At 36.4% G+C, this 19,649-nt stretch overlaps 1 protein-coding gene across 1 annotated transcript in view; it reads right to left on the reverse strand.

Moving 5' to 3' along the window:
* The window catches only part of ZNF407 (zinc finger protein 407), a 459,175-nt gene that overhangs the window by 180,811 nt on the left and 258,715 nt on the right, over nt 1-19,649 (reverse strand). Inside the window, exons 5-6 of the mRNA XM_012465418.3 lie at nt 8,457-8,623; nt 4,657-4,740 (exon numbers count right to left, since the gene is read on the reverse strand). Of these exons, the coding sequence (XP_012320841.2) occupies nt 4,657-4,740; nt 8,457-8,623 (251 nt within the window). The remainder of the gene's footprint in view (nt 1-4,656; nt 4,741-8,456; nt 8,624-19,649) is intronic.

The raw sequence follows: 19,649 nt of genomic DNA on the forward strand, positions 1-19,649 counted from the left end.
ATGTTGAAAAGACTAAATCGCCTTTACTCTTTTGTAAAAAACAACAACAACAACAAAATTCACCATGTAGTGTAGGTCTATTTCTGTAATCTTCATCCTCTTCCACTGATAAACATTTGTCTACCTTGATAACAATACCAGAAGGATTTTCTTATTGCAACATTATAAGTCTTGACATCAAGTAGTGTAAGTCCTCCTATTTTGTTCTTTCTCAATGTTAGTGACTTATTTCAAGTCTTTGAATTTCCATATAAATTTGAATATCAGCTTGTCAATATCTTTTTAAAAAAATAGCCAGATGGGATTTAGATTGATTGATGTGAAGGAAACTGAAATCTTAACAATATTAACCTGTCTAATCTATAAACATGGTATATCACTCTGTTTAGGTCTTCTTTCATTTTTCTCAGCAGTGTTCTGATGTTTCCACCATAAGGGTTTTGCACATCATTTGCTAAATTTATCTTTAATATGGTGTCTTATTTAAAAACAATTGACAAATAAATGTACAGGTCTATTCCTGGATGCTCTTTTGTTCCATTGGTTTTGTGTCCATCTTTATACCTCCAAAATACTACTGTGATTATGGTAGCTGTATAATAAGACTTAGGTAGGTAGTATAAATCTTCTACTTTTAATATAATAAATCTATGTGGTCAACCAATTTAAATATTTTGTTCATTATGCAAGTTCACAAATATATTCTGATGTCTCCTTATTCCATTCAATCTGTTTACAAAATGTTTTGGCACCATAACTCACTGCTATTTTCTTTATTGTAACAGCGTTGGTAGGTATCTTTGAACTATCCATTTTTCATAGATTTTGCTGATATCTGAAGTGGGGTAAAAGGGTGACACCATGAACTCCTTTGCCTAAGTCAATGGTACAAATTAAAGGTCATCTAAAATCTTTGAACTTAATTTTCTTGGTTTCATAGTTTAACATAACCTCTTTAAAAACTGTTTAATGTAGCTCATTTTATTTAAACTTACATGAAAATCTTTATGTGACAAAATTTAAATTTAAAAACAATCCTTTTAAAGAAAAATGTCACATATATTCTCTATAGTTCACATTAACCTAGTATTATATTATAATAAATTATAAATGGTCTTTTCATGTTTTCTTTGACCACACAATAGATTACATTGTATAATATTAAACAAGTTTGAATTATATACACGACGACAGGGAAAAACACAATGCTACAAAAATATCATGCTACATAAAATACTATGCTAAGCATGGCTCACACACCTGGGCTCTTGATAGTTACGTCCATGTCAATTTATACAACCACAGATTATTCAAATCTGTACATAATAGTTAATCTGAAACTCATCAATCAGTTACATGTTCAACACTATTACTCTAATATATAATTTGATAATTCTTTTTCTCTATTATGGGTAATTTCTTCAGGAAAATACACTAAAGAAATACAGACGGAGTTTTGTGGTTGTTAGTCTCAATATATACCCAAAAATATAAACCTGAGTTCTACACCCAAGTTTGAAAGAAAATCTTACAAATTTGCAATAAGAATTTAAGTTTGCTATATATTTGCTAATGGTTTGAAGATGACATACATTATATAAAGACATTATATGAAGACATATATATATTTCCTGTTAAGGAAAAAATACTAATGGCAGACTGATCAAACAGGTTTGGTGCATATTGGCAAAAGTGCTGCTTTTCAAATCCTTTGTCATCTCAAAGGCAAAAGGATGAATAAATCTAAGTAAGATATTCGCTACTCTCAAACAATGTTATCTGTAAGTTACTAGGGCTACCTGTACATACGTTTTGCAAAAAAGCAGAACAAGGGGAAATTTCCTTTCCTCCTATTTCCCTCTTACATAACAGGTACCTGTTCGTTTAAATTCTGTTGCTTTTCACACTTTCTGTTACAAGCAGTAATCTTGGCTAAAATAATCATTAAGAAACATATTGCATCTGAGGCCCCACTGACAAGGAAAGCCAGAGAAGGAACAGCAGAAGGGCTGTTGTCATAGTGCGGTGTCCTTTGTGTGTCAACTGTCCATCAGTCGGGCTGACCGCTTCTCATGGAAACACACAGTTGCATTCCTTTGGGCGGGCTGGTGGTTATTAAGCTGGCCAAGACTGTTTAACTACACGTGAGGATCTGCTCTTGTGCCCTTGAATCAAGGGTCTCTGACAGGTGATACAAGTAAATCTTAGAATGGAAGATGTTTTGTGTCAGCCCCCTGGACAGTCTGTATCGCGGTGAGGAATTATTTACACCATTTGGAGCACTTTTGATACCTATCCCTTTCCAAGCTGATTATAATTTGCGTGAGTACTCCGCGGTAAAAAGGTAAACCATGTCAAAGAGGAATACATCAGAGAAATATAGATTTCAAATGTACCATACAAGTCTGGCCTTGGGGGAAAATGGTTGTGTGTTGCTTAAATATTTTAAATCCAGCATAAAAGTTACGTGCCTAGACTGAGTTGTGCTAAGCTGTTTTGTTGAAGCAAACAGTCTTAAGAACTGACTTTGGTGTTAAAGAATCATGTTTGATTTGTGCCACAGAGGCAGATAAACGCCAAAAAGACAGATGCCTCTGTCTGTGAGACATTGTCCTATATAGTATAAAGTTAATAGCAAAGTAATAAGGAGCCTCTGGACCTGACATAAAATATAAAGTTGTGCCAGCTCAATGCAGGCGTCCTGATCGATCTATCACTGGGAACGCCTGTGATCACAACATTCCTGTCTCCACTGCAATGGGCACTGACCTGCCACTGGCAGAGGTGGCACAGCAGTCTGATGTTTCCTGGGGCCATACCAGGTGGGACAAGGTGAACTTCAATGGCATTTAAATAGTAACAATTTGAGCACTGATAAAATGAAAACATTAAGAACAAAAAAGCCCTCATGAGCACACTATTACCATAAATATTTCCCATTTCCAATTTCATTACAGCAGTGGTCAAGAACAATTACCACTAAGTGGGCCCCTCCTGTCATCTCTTCCACTGAATCCTTCAGCCAGTGGATTACAATCATGCATGCACTGGCGGCTTCCATAAACTTAAAATGAACTTTGTTTTCAAAGTTTAGTTTATGTTTCCAATATTATGCTAAACATTGAAATTTCCCATTGACTCAATAATAACTCGTATCCCTTATGAAAATCTGAATCATATTAACACATCTAAAAGGAATGGCTGGCATTAATTTTCATTGATATTGCAAATACCATATTGGGCATTGAAGCTACCTATACCTAACTGTTAAATACAACATATCAAGAATCATAATGTACCATAAATAACACATTTTATATATTTTAATTTCATGCCATTTTGAGTATGACTGACAAACTCAACCATTCTCATGAGACCTAAAGAAAAGTAGGACATTTAGTTACCAATTTTGTCATCAAGTGACTTATCATCTGAACTAGGAAATGTTTAGAGTAAAAAGTGGTTCTATTAATAATTACAAGAAATCACTATAAATCGGCACTGTCCTAGGCATATATAAATTAGTATTATGAAAATAATTACTTATAAGACCCATTAGATTATATAAAGTAGGTAATACAATTTTATAAATGTTTAACACTTTTCATCTTTAAGTGCTCCTGATATGGTTTGGCTGTGTCCCTACCCAAATCTCATCTTAAATTCCCACATGTTGTGGGAGGGACCTAGTGGGAGGTATCTGAATCATGGGAGCAGGTCTTTCCTGTGCTGTTCTCATGATACTGAATAAGTCTCATGAGATCTGATTGTTTTAAAAAGGGGAGTTTCCCTGAACAAGCTCTCTTTCTTACATGAAGGGCATGTAAGACGTGCCCTTCACCTTCCACCAATGATTGTGAGGTCTCCCCAGCCATGTGGAACTATAAGACCAATAAACCACTTTCTTTTGTAAATTGCCCAGTCTCGGGTATGTCTTTATCAGTAGTGTGAAAATGGGCCAATATAGCTCTAATCAAGGAATCTATTCTATTTCATTGAATCATGGAGAATGCACATCATGGAGGAAAAAGTCCTCTTCAATGACCATAATTAACTCTTATGTTGCTTTTTGTTGCTTTCCATTTTTAATACCAAGAACAATTGAAACAGCCTTGACTTCAAATCCTATCTAAACACACGTGGATTGATGGACAGGCAGGTAGGGAGGGAGACAGGGAGGTAGGGAGAGAGAAAGAGAGAAAAAGGGAGGGAGGGAGGAGACATGTAGCTAGCTAAATAGGGAGGCGGGTGATTAGCTACTAGGTGGGTAGAGAGAATGACTGAAAGGGAGAGGGGCTGACAAAGACTCCCCATTTTCCACCCACGAGGCCTAAAGCAGAGATTTGCCAACAGAGAAAACAGTCTCCTATATCTGGGCTTTGGAAGCCAACCTGTTGTTTTACATCTACTTAACATGAATTTACTGAGGATACCTGCTTCTTGAAATATGGAATAGGTCTACATTTTAAATATATAAAAACAGATGATTTAAAATCTTATGTTATTCAACTGAAATTATCTGTAGGCCTTCAAGTACACTGATGTTATAAAAATTAAAAACGAAAGTAATTGATGACATCAAGAATTGAGGCTGGGGTATCTGCCGCCTTGCTGTCCTCTCTGCAGAGAAGGGGCCAGTGCAGACGCGGAACTGACCTGTGTGCTGCCGGCGGTGCTTGGTGAGGGCGTGGCGGGTCCCTCCGGCAAAGCCGCAGAGGTCACACAGAAACGACTTCTCGCCTGTTGCAACAATAAACAGATGAGGGACTGCGGAGGTCACAGATCATTAAAACATATCTATCAAGGCTTTCAGGGTTACTAATTCCTCCAATCAAATGTTTCCATGTAAATATGTCAAATGGGAATGAAATTACCACTGCAGTTTATTGACTGTGATAAAATCTGAAAAGCACCACTGAACATAATTACATACTTGTCAGACCCATAAAAATTAGCTTTATTATCAATGGAATGGTTTTGTACAACTTCATTTCTGGTAGATGTCTTCCAGATGGGGCTGCTTTATGCACTTGAACAGTTTTTATGCATATCCTGATTTTTTACAATTCCCATACATCTGGCCTTTCTGAGCTGAGTAAAGATTGCTTAGAATAGTTAATATACAGTATATATGGTTCTGCTTAAATAAAACATATTGAATTTTCCAACAACTTAAGGATATTGAATTGGTTCTACCTGATTCTATTAGGGTCTTCCTTAATCACTTCCTTCTTAATAATGTGAATTAAATGGTTTCCTTGAACATGTTGATGATCCCAAGTAACAATAAAATATATATTACTACCAATAGCAATTCAATGCTGTTTATGTTTCTCACTTTCATGGCATAAAAAGGGAAGTCTAGGGATTGCTAACGAAATTGTACAAAAATTCGTACTATTCATCTTTAATGATAGCTCTGGATTGGAAACCTTTGCAACACTTAGAGACAGATTTGGCAGACTTAGTATTTGTTAAATGTGTGCAAATACTCATTTTTTAAAGCATTTTTATACAAGCTAACATTTCCCCTACAGTTTATAAATGCAATCTATCTTTCTACTGCAGCATATTTAGGCAGTAAGTGCTGGCCAGCTAGGCAGATCATCCCATAAGACTCACAAAGAAGGGCAAAGTAGAAGAAAAATGCTAACCTTAGAGAGATTCAGTGAAATTATAAAATGTTTTTCCAGAAATAAAATAAATCATTTGTATCTATCTGTATCTACTTTACTCATTTAGACATTTAATGCAACAAGTCTTTCAAGAGTCTGGCCAGAGTCAGCCTGTGTTGTTCCAAATCACTTTGGTATATCATAATAGAAACTTGTGAGGTTTCAGAAATTATAATTGCTTTTTTAAGGTTGCAATAAATCGTATATATAGGGAGAATAACTTCAGTATTCACAAGAGTTTTCCCTTTACTTAAGAACATTACTGGCTTTCCTAATATTAACAAACGCATATACATAAATAAGATTAACCAAATTATGCTTAATCGTATTTCCTAAGGGTCTGTTAAAATGTTCATCATTATCATTTTAAAACTAAGGCTGAATTTCAATATTTTTGTGATCTTTACTTTCCTATTTTGGGGCTGAGTTTATTTCTTGGTATTATGATTTCAATATAGAAAGAATAGAGTAGATGGGCTATAAAGAATAAAGTTTAATTATAATCACTCATATAATTATTTAATCAATTTGTAATAAATCCTTCTAACTAGCTGTATTATCAATTAAATAACATTGAAACTAGACTTTTTTAATCCCATGAGACAATTTGCTCGTTAATATTAACATAGTTTTCTATGTCGAGGCAAAATCGTTCCCTCCAATCAATTCCTCACTGTGAGTCTGTGGGTGCTGCCTGCTGTGTGTACAACGAGTGAGTGTCCTGCAGCACCACACACGAATCTGGTGATGTGTGGTAGCGGGAGAGTCCGTGCTCCATCATTCAATAAGCAAAATTTCTAATGAGGAAAGAGCAATCTTAGGACTTTTGGATTCAAGTGTTCTTCCTTTCTGTCATTCAGGAACTTCTTTGTGACCTACATCTTGTAAAATAAAAACATGAACAAGCATAGAAAAACCCTCTTAAGATTTCTATTTTCTACATGTATAGATGCTGCATATTTACATATATGCTGTATAGATTTTTATTCCTTTCCCTATTTTGAGATTTATACAAATAAAAAGAAAAACTATTAATTTTCCATGTGATTTGATTCTCGATACATTAGTGACCTTGATTTTTGATGTGTAGGATTTCATTTAGGATGTTAGTCTCCAATGTATTGTAGGTCATATTTACCTAGGTGGCTTGATTTGTTTTTCATCCTAAACCAAATTTTCACTTGCCTCTTTTTTTTTTTTTTTTTTTTTTCCCGGAGTGGGTTGGGATGTTAACGTTGATTAGCAGGCAAACGGAGTATTTTTTTGAGAAAAAAAAATTTAAGAAAAAACAAAATGTAAAATTTCCTGAATTTAGAGGGGGTTCATTCCGTATGCCATATTTATATGATAGTAGAGATATAATGGGAGACTTCTCTTTGTACAGCTTGAATTAGTTTCAAGTGTGCCATTCTGCATTCAAATGTAGAGAGACACGGAAACGAATCCTTTATTTTCTATTAGAAAACAGCCACTGTCCCCGATCTCTCATTATGGTGCAGACTACAAGACCTAACAACAAAAATCTATATTATTGATCCAGCCAAGTCTCCACAATTATTCTTTAGAAGGAAACGCCGACGATAAATTACATCTGCACTGGCTTTTCATCTGCTGTTCGATATAAGTGATCTCTCAGGGCAGGCTGGAGACCTTAAATCGTCAACACCCTTGTCAAGGAAGCTAAGGAGGCCTGGGCTTCCCACAAACTGCTTGAGAAGAACTTTTAACCTATAATTTCTAACAATAATATAAAATTCTTGGCAATCAGAACATTTGGGAATACTGATTAAAATTTATTATTTTTTTCCCAGAAACAAAATACATTCTGAGAGGTATAAAGAGAAAGAGGACCACAAATACAGCAAACAGCTCACAGGAATACAGTCATAGTGCTACAGGGGCAGACTCGAACAGAAGCTTGTAAGGAAGTTTTGGGCCCACTGCTCACAGGAATATGGTCACAGTGCTATGGGGATAGACTCAAAGATAAGCTTGTAAGGAAGTTTTGGGTCCACTAGACAGACTATGAAAAAGAAATCACAGCCCTAACAATAAGGTCTTACTGAGATTTACACTTATAAGGCCCCAGCTGAGAGTTCTCGGACCACGCCTACCACAGATGGACTCTCAGTGTTGCTTCACCTATCAATTCGCTTAAATTCCACACCCTCTGTTACATGTTCTGATGTGAAATGTATGGGAATTTGAACATTTTTAATACACAATTTTCCAAAAACATTATAGTAGCTAAATGCAAATTAGTGTCTTTGTATCAATTATCAAAATCTCTTGGATCTGATAGTATCCTCCTCAGAAGAGAACTATTAACTTGTAACAATTTCTTAAAATGGTACATAAAACCGAGATTCAATAACATTCAAACATATTATGGAAATTCGTTTATATCAGTAACAAAACACAAGACTAGTTCTCTCTGAAAACTTAGTCTCTGCATATGACCTTCTATAAAGATCTTCCAAAAAGATGTGTTAAACACATACAAATATGTCTACAGACATCCACCATAAATGTGCTTCTAAATATAAACTTATTTTATATAAACACATTCACACACAAGCAAAAATGTCACTTTAAAATTACCTTCTCACTGAAAAATAATGAAATGATATCATACCTATAAATAGGTAATTACCACAATCTCAAAGCAGGACATCATTTCCATTGATTACTCTGAAGATGAGATAATGAATGCCTCTGCTCCCACAGTCCACCCCGTCTCCCTCTGCCCGGCCTCCTGGGATGGGAGGCGGCGTGGCACACCTGTGTGTGTCCTGTAGTGGTCTTTCATTGCGGAGGCTGTGAGGAATGAGTAATGGCACGTGGGCCAGGTACATTTAAACGGCTTTTCTCCCGTGTGCAGTTTCATGTGGTTGTTCAGGGCCCACTTCTCAGTGAAACTTCTGTCACATAAGTGGCATGTAAATTTCCTGCATGAAGGAGAGAGAAAACAATGTAAACATGGCCTGCACACCAGCACCGAAGGCCCCAGCAGCGTGTGTGTGAACCCTGAGGTGTAGCGCGCACACAGCCTCTGCGAGGAGCACTGCAGGCCTGGTCTGTCATGTCTGTATAACCAGGCATTGATTTTTCTGTCGAGGCCTGGCACTTCAGCCATTTATTCTCTGCTTTGCGGTTGGGCCCAACGGGTTTGAAAAATTCTGTTACAGTCCAGTCACCCCTGAGGCAAAAGTGAGAATAGATTTCACCTGTACAGGCCTACACCACTTATCCAGGGCATGGGCTGTCAGAGCAAAGGCTAAATGAAATGCTATCCATACTCAACCACTCAGACAAGCCCTGCTGTCTGCTGGTGTGCGGCGGTGCAGCTGGAGCAGGGCCTCTCCTGCACGCACCCGGCGGCCTGCACCACCACGCTGCTGGGAAGAAAAGGCAAAGCCCAAAGCTGCTTCCTGAACCAGGAGTCCTTCTGTGTGACCGTGTGGGTACATAAAAAGGCTCCTTTGATAAGCATAAAAATAGATCACAACTATACATTTTTACAAAATCAGTCTTTGAGAAAAATAAACCTTAATTATTTCCAGTATGAAACAAATGCTGAAAATAACAAATTAGTACTTATACAAAATAATATTTCAGGTTTACCATTTAAGACCTTTTAATACCTTTAATAATAAAGGAACTCTGAACCGTCAACAAAACCTTGAATACTTCCTCTGTTTGATCTTCTGCCCCTTTTCAATTGCATTTGTGAAATAGTCGATAATATTACTTTTTTTTCTAATACAAATGAGTTCAAAACAATCCCTGTAACTAATAAAATGCTGTCCAGTTAATTAATTCTGAATAATGAATAGTCAAAAGCAGAGCAAAACTCAATAATCAACAGTAAAATATTATAACAAGTTGATAAGCACGATGCCACAAAAGATCAAGTCTGGCAACTTGGGTTGGCTATCATGAGTTTTAGCATTTTAATACAATCCGAACTACGAGTTTAACATTATCTGTGTTTTCAATTATGATATGAGTAAGGAGATGCTGAGTGTATACTTTCACATAGAGGCTTTAACCATGCTTTTACAAATTTCCTTAGCCCTATAAGGGCTGGTAAAGAATCTTGGGATCCAAATAATTAACTTTGCCATCTTGAGGCAAATGTGAATTACCTTAACAAATTCATCACTCGGAGTATCACAAATTCCTATGAATCAAATTATAAAACTGTCTTTTATAAAAATCTCTCTTCTTTTATTCTATACAGTTACAGAGCAATAGAGTTATACAGCTAAAAAAGTTAGCTCTTAAATTCAAGAGAAATAAAAATAGTTAAATATTTAAGAACTGCTATATAAGTTAAATGCTTCATATGAAAATTGCCAATTTATCTGTATATGTAAAGAGATACTATATTTACACCCATTAACATGGACTGACTTTGAAATTACTATATCATTCAATCATTGCTTACTAGTACTAGAGAATGACAAATAGAACTAAATACTTAGAAATGCACTGTAAAAAATATCATGTCCGTATATCTCTTTGACGGGTCTTCATGCATTTAACATTTCAAAACCATGACGGGGATCTTATTTCTAAGATAAATTCCCCTATCTACTTATTTCTTCATGTATTTATTGTGGATCTAACCTTCTCCTACAAGAAACAAATAACGAGGTTAAATAGACACTATCTTTTAACACATAGTTTCTCCAGACTGTATTACAACTTTATGAATGACAAAATAAATCCCTCGTTTTTAAATCTACCGTGATGTACATTTAACAAAATTACATCTATGAAACCTCAATATATGTACTCTATTATTTCTATGTAATAAAAATGTTAAACTAAAGCTTGTGCCTGTCGTAAAATGACAAAAGCCAGATAACAAAGAACTAAGACCACCACACTTGACTTTCAGAAAACCTCGTGTTCTACAATTTGCTTTATGAAAATAAATAAGCTCATTCTGGCACTTTGAAAAGAAAGGCATTAGCGTAAACTGTCCTTATAAAGATCAAGACTTACTTAACAATGAATGGGGTATTTCCTGGAACTCCACAAATTCTGAGTCTCAAATATTCCAAAATATTTGCCTTCACACAGCAACTCAATAAGACCTCTACCATCACCCAAGAGATCCTGGCCCTCCTGGGGACCCACAGGAAGTCTATCACAAGGAGCCTCCTGGGCAAAACATGAGCTCATGCATACAGCTCTGTCTTGCGGGGTGAACCCTGCGAGAAGAGAGACATCTGTGTGTGTCCAGGCTGCACAGCAAAAACACCTGAACACCTACTATCCCCAACACACTGTTCCACATAGCACAGAGAAATCAAAGGAAAAGGAGTCACGTTTGGCTTTCAGAGAAATTACAAGCTACTAAGACAAAAATCATTCACAAAAATAAACTTAATGGCGGAAAACAAATTAAATGCCATCATAAATTTAAAAGAGCAATTAATGGGGCAGGACAGACAAGAGAAGGCTTCCCAGAGGTGGCATTTAATTTAGACATTTAAAAATAGGTGACAACTAGAAATGCAGAGCTAGCTGGGAAGGTGTCAGAGACAGGAGATGCACAGTCCCAGAGCTAGGAGGCGAAAGTGCTGACAGGCCACACCTGCTGTGACTCCTCCTCGCCTGCCACCCCCACGGAGATGACCCTCCAAGCACCAGGATAGGGTCAGGCCCTGTGGCTTACCCTAGGCTGAATTAAATGTTTTAAATGCCTTTCTATCCCCACGTGGTAGACTTACCTGAGAGATATTTTACATAACTGAATTTATAGTATAATAAAGAGGTCTGCTTTGTAAAAATTCACTAGTGAAGATTGTTTTATAGGTCAGTAGAAAGACATACAAAGATGAATAATTAGCAATTATGTAAAGATTATAATCTGAGAGGGTAAATAACAGAAGCACACATAAGAATATGATGGTATATGGTTCATCCTTATTCTTAAGGCCTAGAAAATTGAAGCCCAGAAGAGAGAGCTGGGCTACAATCCCATTTGCGGTTCTTAGGTAACTGAGCGACTCCACAATGCTCACTGCAAGTTCGAAATCACAATGCTTACTACAAGTCAAAACGCCAAACAGTGATACCAGAATTGAAATGAAAAAGGGCAATTTCTTATCTTCCCTTTCCTCAGGCTTCAACAGATGTTTCCCTTGGATATAAAGAGATCTTAAAGGTTTCAAAAGGAAAAAAAGTCACAAGCCGAAGAAATCAAAATGAATCCAGACTTCTCAGAGCAACATGAGGAATTAGAAAACAATGTAAGAATTACCTGAAAATGTTGAGGGGACTCATTTAAAACACTGAATGGTTTACGTATTATCTTTAGTGTCCTCTCAGGTATTTTCATTACAGAGTTTCTGGGACTGAGATGTCTATTATGCAAAACTTTTTGGAATAAGGCCCTTTCTCATGCAGGTAGCTATGACAGGGAAGTCAATTAAGAGTCAGTCTTCTAGCAAAAATTTACAAGAATTTCTTGTTGCTTTTTTTGTTTTGTTTTGTTTTTTTAAAGAGACAGGGTCTTGCCTTCTCACCCAGGCTGGAGGACAGTGGCATGATCATTGCTTACTGCAGCCTCAGGACCTCCTGGTTACAAGCAGTCCTCTCACTGGGATTACAGGCTTCAGCCACCTCACCTGGCAGGATTTCTAAATTAAATAAGGCATTCCTAAAATTCTAAACACTTTTTCTAGTATTCTTGAAATATTTATGACCAAGTGTGTTGTTTCTTCATTAGCACCCTGCCAAACACGGGCTGACTCTGGCCTTAGCTCACCTCCCTGCTAAAATCAGGAAGCAGAGGTGCAAGCTAGGATGTTCGGTACGTGCCAAAGTATTTCTTCTCTGAACGTCTCTCATTATGTGATGGATAATAACAGAGCCAAGATAAAAATCCACATCATTAGACTGAAACTTTTAAAGACGGATACTAAATATCCTCATTGCCAGCTATATGACTATAACTAGAAACTCTCGCCTGGTGTTGCTAGACATTATGCATAATAATAAGCTATAGAATATGTAGGGAACTGATTTGTGAGTATAGGATTCATTGCACTGTCCTAATAGATATTTTGGCCTTAGAGAAACTCTGTTAGAGCATTATTCTACTTTTGAATGTCTAAATATCAGACAAATTATGTCACAATATATAATGTGTATTTTCAATTATATCAATAACCTTGTGTTACCGTATTACTAAAGTATCCTAAAAAGGTGGTTTTGTACTCACCTTTTTCAAAACACATTTTTAAATGTTATTTAAATTTTTTTACGTCCTCTAGGCAAAGTATTCATTTGCTATTAAAAACTTAATGAAAAATTTGCACACGTCTCACACATAAAGATACAGGCATTTTAATAAAACTAGTTTATTACTTTATTTTTTAACAGTAAGGGAAAGCCACTAGTACTTTTTCCTTTTTTTTGAGACGGAGTCTCACTCTGTCGCCAAGCTTGAGTGTGCGCTGTGATTTCGGCTCACTGCAACCTCTGCCTCCCGGGTTCAAGCAATTCCCCTGCCTCAGCCTCTTGAGGAACCAGGACTACAGGCACATGTCACCACGCCTGGCTAATTTTTTGTATTTTAGTACAGACGGGGTTTCACCATATTGGCCAGGATGGTCTGGATCTCCTGACCTCCTGATCTGCCCGCCTCGGCCTCCTAAAGTGCCTGGCCAGTATATCTGTATGTTGTTTCCAAATCTCAGCAATCCAGGGTAATTTTGGAGTATAATTGCTTTACAATGCTTTGTAAAGTTGAACACATCAGAGGTTAAGTTACCTTTCACCCCAGAAGGTCCAGTCTAGACATACACTGTTGAGAAACTGTGCACATATATGAGCATGCAAAAAATATCTCCCCCATTAAAATTTAAACAATCTTAAATACCTGTCAGATTGTGAGTAGACAATGAATTTAATCATAGAATGGAATATCATAACACAGTGAAAATGAATAAACTAGAGCTACGTTTATTAGCATGGATTTTTAAAAATCTCAAAATGGTAATTGTATTAAAGAACAAGCTGGGTGTGAAACTCTATCATTTATATAAAATGTTGCAACAAAATAAACAGTATTAAATATGTAAACCTAGGTAGTCCATGAGCAGAAGCATGAGGGTCTCATCACTAATCACCTCGTGGAGGAGGGCAGGGTTGACACTGAGGAAGGCGGGAAACTGTAGTTCTAACATTTTGTTTTTAAAAAGAAAGAAATCTACAGCCTGACCAATATGGTAAAACCCCATCTCTACTAAAAATACAAAACTTAGCTGGGTGTGGTAACATGTGCATGTAGTCCCAGCTACTTGGGAGGCTGAGGCAGGAGAATCACTTGAACCTGGGAGGCGAGTGTGCAGTGAGCTGAGATCACACCACTGCACTCCATACTGGGCAGCAGAGTGAGACTCCATCTTAAAAAAATAAAAATAAAAAAAAAATCTGAAATAAATATGACCATATGTTAATATCTTCCAATGTGCTTCCTTTATTTTTGAAAATTTTTGTAATTCAAAATGAATATTTCAATTAAGACAATCAAATACTATTTCTTATTTTCTCCATATAACTTGAACCAGTCTTGTCAAATTAGTGTATTAGACAAACACATATCTACAAAAAGCACAGTAATGAGCAAGATCTAGTATGCTCCAAAAGAAATTTTAATGAAAGAGTGAGCTAAATTGTATCAAAGTATTTAAAAATTATGTGGTCATTATCTTCCAAAACTGTGACAAAAAGGTGTTGACTAAAAATTACTGTAAAACTACACTAATGTTAAAAACCTTAACTGACAAGTATTCCTTACCTTTTTGAATAAACAAAATGTAGAAATGTGAAAACAATGCAAGATTTATATGATTCTTAGCAAAACAGCTTAGTGTACTATGAAGTTTACAACAATTTCTAAGTTGCTGAAAGACTTCCAATGCACTGGCAGTTTCTTTGAAATAAAAGCCTTCTTTTTTAAAGATAATGATTTAATAATTATATGATAATACACTAAGAGATGGAATGAAAATGAAGTGGTCTTTGCCCAGAAGGGTTCCCATCTGAATTTCTTCAGATCTGCAACTATAACAGAAACAATCACTTTCGTGAAGAATTCAACACATGGAAGGCACGCAGGGACAAGCACTGCCCAGTGGCCACCATGCCCAACTGCCTCACGGGAGCTCCGTGTGCTTAGCAGGTGCCCCTAGGACCAGAAAGCAAAATGAAGACGTTCACAAAATCCTCCACGTAACAAATTCAGTATCTATAAGCACCATCACCGTGAGATGCTTGTGTGATTTTGGGCCCAGGAAACATCTGAGTGGAAATACAATACTGCTTTTAGACTTTAAGTGCACTTTCATGCAACACAGACACTAAAACCACATTAAATATACCCAAATAATTCCACAGTAATCCTGTTCATCATATTTCTATGAAGTTTCAAAATACTGCATCATGATTAAATGTAACATGCAACTTTAGATGGAAAATAAAAATTTCCCACTATTGTTTAGAAATTTAATAATCAAAAAGGTACATAATAGCTAAATAACAGTAACCATATTAAGACCAGGGTCATCTCTGACCACTTTCTTCCAAATATTTGTGTGTGTATATGTGTGTGTACAAAGGCTAAATTAAATCCTTGCTCAATGAATGAAGATACATCCTGACACCAAAAATATTCCGTAATACTAATATCTAGATCATTTAAATTAGACTAGACTTTGAGAGTTCCTTGTTTCAGATTATATATAAAACGTGAGCATAATTCATATTAAGAAGCCACAAAGACCTAAGAATAGAATGGTTTCATTTACTAAATTCAACTCTGAAGGCTCTAGTGTGGTTTCAAGATGAAAGTTGAAAAACCTCCCCTGAGGGCTTTTAAGCAGTTCACAAGAGAGACTCCTACTTAAGCCAAGAGTCTTGAGTGCATTTCTGCCCTGAACAGGTGATAATTAGCCTAATTAACAGGCTAGATCCATGTAAACTAGTTGGAAAAGAAATTTAACCTCACTCATGCCGAAGACTGTCATTTTTATACCTCTTAACATATCATTCAGCTTCTAAAAGCTGTGAAACATATCTTTCTAGACCTTTCAATTCAATTCAAAGGTTAAACAGCTTTTTGTCAAAATAACTTCTGGGAGGAGTATTAAGCAGAATATTAACCCCAGGCTGCCTTAGTCTACTAAGAACCAAGAGAATGACTCATTCCAAAAGAAAACATCCATGGATTACAATTGCTGTGCCCTCAAAGACTTGATTTCATCTTTCAAAATCTCACTGCTACGAAATTTTTCTTTGTCAAAGAGACCATAAACTCTGGCCAACCAAATTAATTTTAGCTGAAATTTCCCCACAGCTAAATTAAATTTAGCTGAAATATACCGCACACTATACATCCAATACTTAGCAGTACAATAGTATCTTAGATCAGGGGTTAGGAAACTGTGTCAAGGAGCAGATAGCAAATATTTCCAACTTTGGTGGTCGTAAGGTCTTTGATAAAACTACTCAACTCTGCTGTTGTGGCACAAAGGCATCATAAACAAAATGTGGCTGTGTTCCAACAGAACCTGACAGACACAGGCAGTGGCCTGCTTTGGCCTGGAAGCTACCAGGTTGGATGATAGGTCAAATTCCCCCACACTGCCCCTAAAAAACCCCATCTATACAGGGTCAAAGAACCCACATTGAATGTTGCAGGCATTCAAAGGTCCACTAAGCCCCACTCTCAGGGTTCAAGAAGTTGGTTTAATTCTGAACTTATTCATGTTTCTTGCACAGCTTTAAAACTTCACCATGTGAAGAACAGGTGGAAGGAATTATACTACACATGAGACCCGTTCCAGTCAGAGGCTGCGCTGTCCTTTCTAAAACTACCCCCTTTCAACTGTATGGCAGAGCTGGAGGGCTTGGAAAGTTGAAACAATTTTAACTAACAATAGAAGTCAAGTCCTGGAAAACAAGACATATATTAAATTGCCACAGTTCTCTAGTTTGAACAAAATGAAATGTTATTGCTTTAGGTTAGGTAAAAAAACACTAGATTTATGTAAGAAAAGTTAGAATAGTAGTTACTGACACTGAACTAATATTAGTATTTAAAGAACAAATAAAGAGAATTTCTTATAAGTCATCATTCTTACTGATATACATAATTTGAGTTAAAAAGATAAAATGCATTTCAATCCCCACGTACACCTTCATTCCAAATGCCTTAACTTCCAATCTCTGGACATTTACTACACAATCCTAACAATCTTCAAATTATTATAGTTCACCTACTTCTCTATCAACCAACCAGTAAGAAATTATGTTTGGGGATTTACTGTGTGTCTAGCAATGATCCATTCTATGTACAAACCTATAAATAAATAAAACACATCTATTCCTCCCCAAAAGGAGCCTATGATTCAATGGCCAACACTAATGTCACTGAAATAATTAGAACATCGGAACTCCACATTATGTGGGACTTTTTAAAAAGCTTTACAAGATGTTAAGAAAAAGGGTCAACAGACATAGATTGAAATAGTTGAAAGAGGCTTCATTGGCAAGGTGGGAATTCAAATAAGTCTCAAGGACAGAGCCAAGTGACACGACGGAAGCTGCAATTGTTGAGACAAGCTCTCGGGCGGGCCGAGGCAGCCAGGTGGTATGCGCGAGCAGTGAGCCAGCCATGCTGACGGGGGTTGGGGGGCAACATGCTACAGAGGACAAGCAATCAAGTTCACAATTTTAAAAGTCAGATTAAAACGTTCTTGAAAATCAAAGAAGTTTGGCTTTGGCATATATGACAAAAGGAACCACCAATCTCTTGTGTTTTGTTCTTTTTCTTTCCTGTTTCTCTTCATGCTTGCTTTTCATAATTATTTGACTATACTTTTCTAAGGAGTTAAATGCAGCCTTATCCTTCCCAGGTGCCCATGATTAGAAAGATACAGTACATATGCAGACAACCCACAAATATGTGCATGTCTAGGGAAAAACCTCCTATAACAATGCCATCATCTAAGATTTATGATGACATCATTTTAGCATGTGGCCAAGTAATGTACTAAACAGCATGTTAGCTATAGCAGGGCTGCTACACTTCAAGCTATATACCTATACATGCTACAAAATATTATTTCAGAGAGCTGAGAACCTCTGTTTCATTTGCATGTCAATGAAAAATGTTTTAATCACTTTTAAGATGACACTATTTTAAGATGACTATTTACAGCATTAGAATGAATTAACAAATATAACTAAGATGGATTTTACCCATAAAACCAAAAACAGGCTTACAGAAAAAAGAAAATTATAAATAAAAAGAAGCTACCAAATCAACTCTAGCAACATTATTTTCTTTTAAATTTCAATATACTAAACAGATCTGACATATTAATGGAAGCGATGAACAATTCAACTTATTATCACAGTCTAACTCATTGGGAAACTGATATGTATCGAATTTGGAAAAACCCTAGTAAGGAGTTTATACTGTAGTGATATAATAGTATGACAAGAAAATATTGCATTAATATTACTATATGAAGTTTTACTAGTAAAAACATACGTTATAGAAAAATACTGTACATCTGCATAGAATAAACTGTTCCAAACCCTTCAGTAATAACCCTGATGGTTTCAAATGAACAGTAGTGCTCAGTTCATTTCATGCCACGGGTTTAGAAATCACGTTTGTGGTCAGATATTCATGCTGGTGAGGAAAAAGCAGCTAGTAAGTGTCTGGCCTTAGGCAGCCTCTCAGAGCCTCAGTAGGACCATGTAATTTTTATTCCTGGTATGTATTCAAGTCAATATTTCTACAACATTGGGCACAGGACACGTGCTCATTTTTGCATTATAGTCTACATTATTGGTGCACTATAAATAGTAAATTAAGGGAACTATTTCACAACTGTTTAAAAAAGCAGTAAGAAAGTCACAGTTTCTTGCCAGCAACTCCTGCCAGGTCAAACACTCCAGAAAAGGTCTATCGCATAGCGTATAGTTTAAAATCAGCAGTAGTTTTCTAAACAAAATTAGTATGCCAAAAACAACATGGATGATAAGAAGTGTCTGGATTACACATAAAACACATGGGATTTAAATTTATTAATACTAGAACCCTGTTAGAACCATTAACTGACAGCAGCGTATTTAACTCTCTGATCCTGGAACATTGGTTAAGGAATGGCAACCGTCACTATTTATTATTAATCTGTAACGTGATTTCATGCAAGATTCAAACTGTAATAGATTAAATTTCTTTCTCTTTTTTTGGTAGCAACAGGGCTTCACTATGTTGTCAAGGCTGGTCTCAAACACTGGGGCTCTAGGGATCCTCCTGCCTCAGGCACCAGAGTATCTGGGACTTCAGGTACATGCCACAAGGCCCACCTTTACACTAAATATCAATGAATAAAATAATATTTCTACCAAACACATTTAAATTCCATACAAATAACTTTTTTAAATTATATATCTATTATTTCTTACAAAATTGATTATTTTAATACCCACAAGTGTTTCAGAAAATCATACAACTGAATTACAATCAAATATGGTATGTTTGCAACTATATCATATAGGTCTTTCTGTATCTATTTGGATATACAATTTCTAGAATTTTGAGTAGACATGCTAAATTTAGAATGGACTGTCCGCTGATGGTGACTGTGTGTGATTTGCTGGCGTTAGGAAGGGCAGCTTTCCACACTTAGGCATTTCATTGTCTTGGACTCTGTCATCATCTCGGCCTTCTAGCATGTCAGGATGATCTAAGGAACCATTTGAGCTCAAGGTAAGATTAGCTAGAAAGGTTGAGATGTATTACCCAGTAATCCCAGAGTTCAGTACAAAATTGACCCTTTCAGAGACCTTAGTCCAAAGAGCAGCAGTCACACTACACTTCTAGAGTAAATATCGTGGGGCCTTTGTGCACTGGAGCATCACCAAGACACGATT

The sequence above is a fragment of the Aotus nancymaae genome, unplaced genomic scaffold, assembly GCF_030222135.1.
Source record: "Aotus nancymaae isolate 86718 unplaced genomic scaffold, 86718_ANA_hifiasm-v0.15.2.pri h1tg000020l, whole genome shotgun sequence".
NCBI classification, from domain to species: Eukaryota; Metazoa; Chordata; class Mammalia; order Primates; family Aotidae; genus Aotus; species Aotus nancymaae.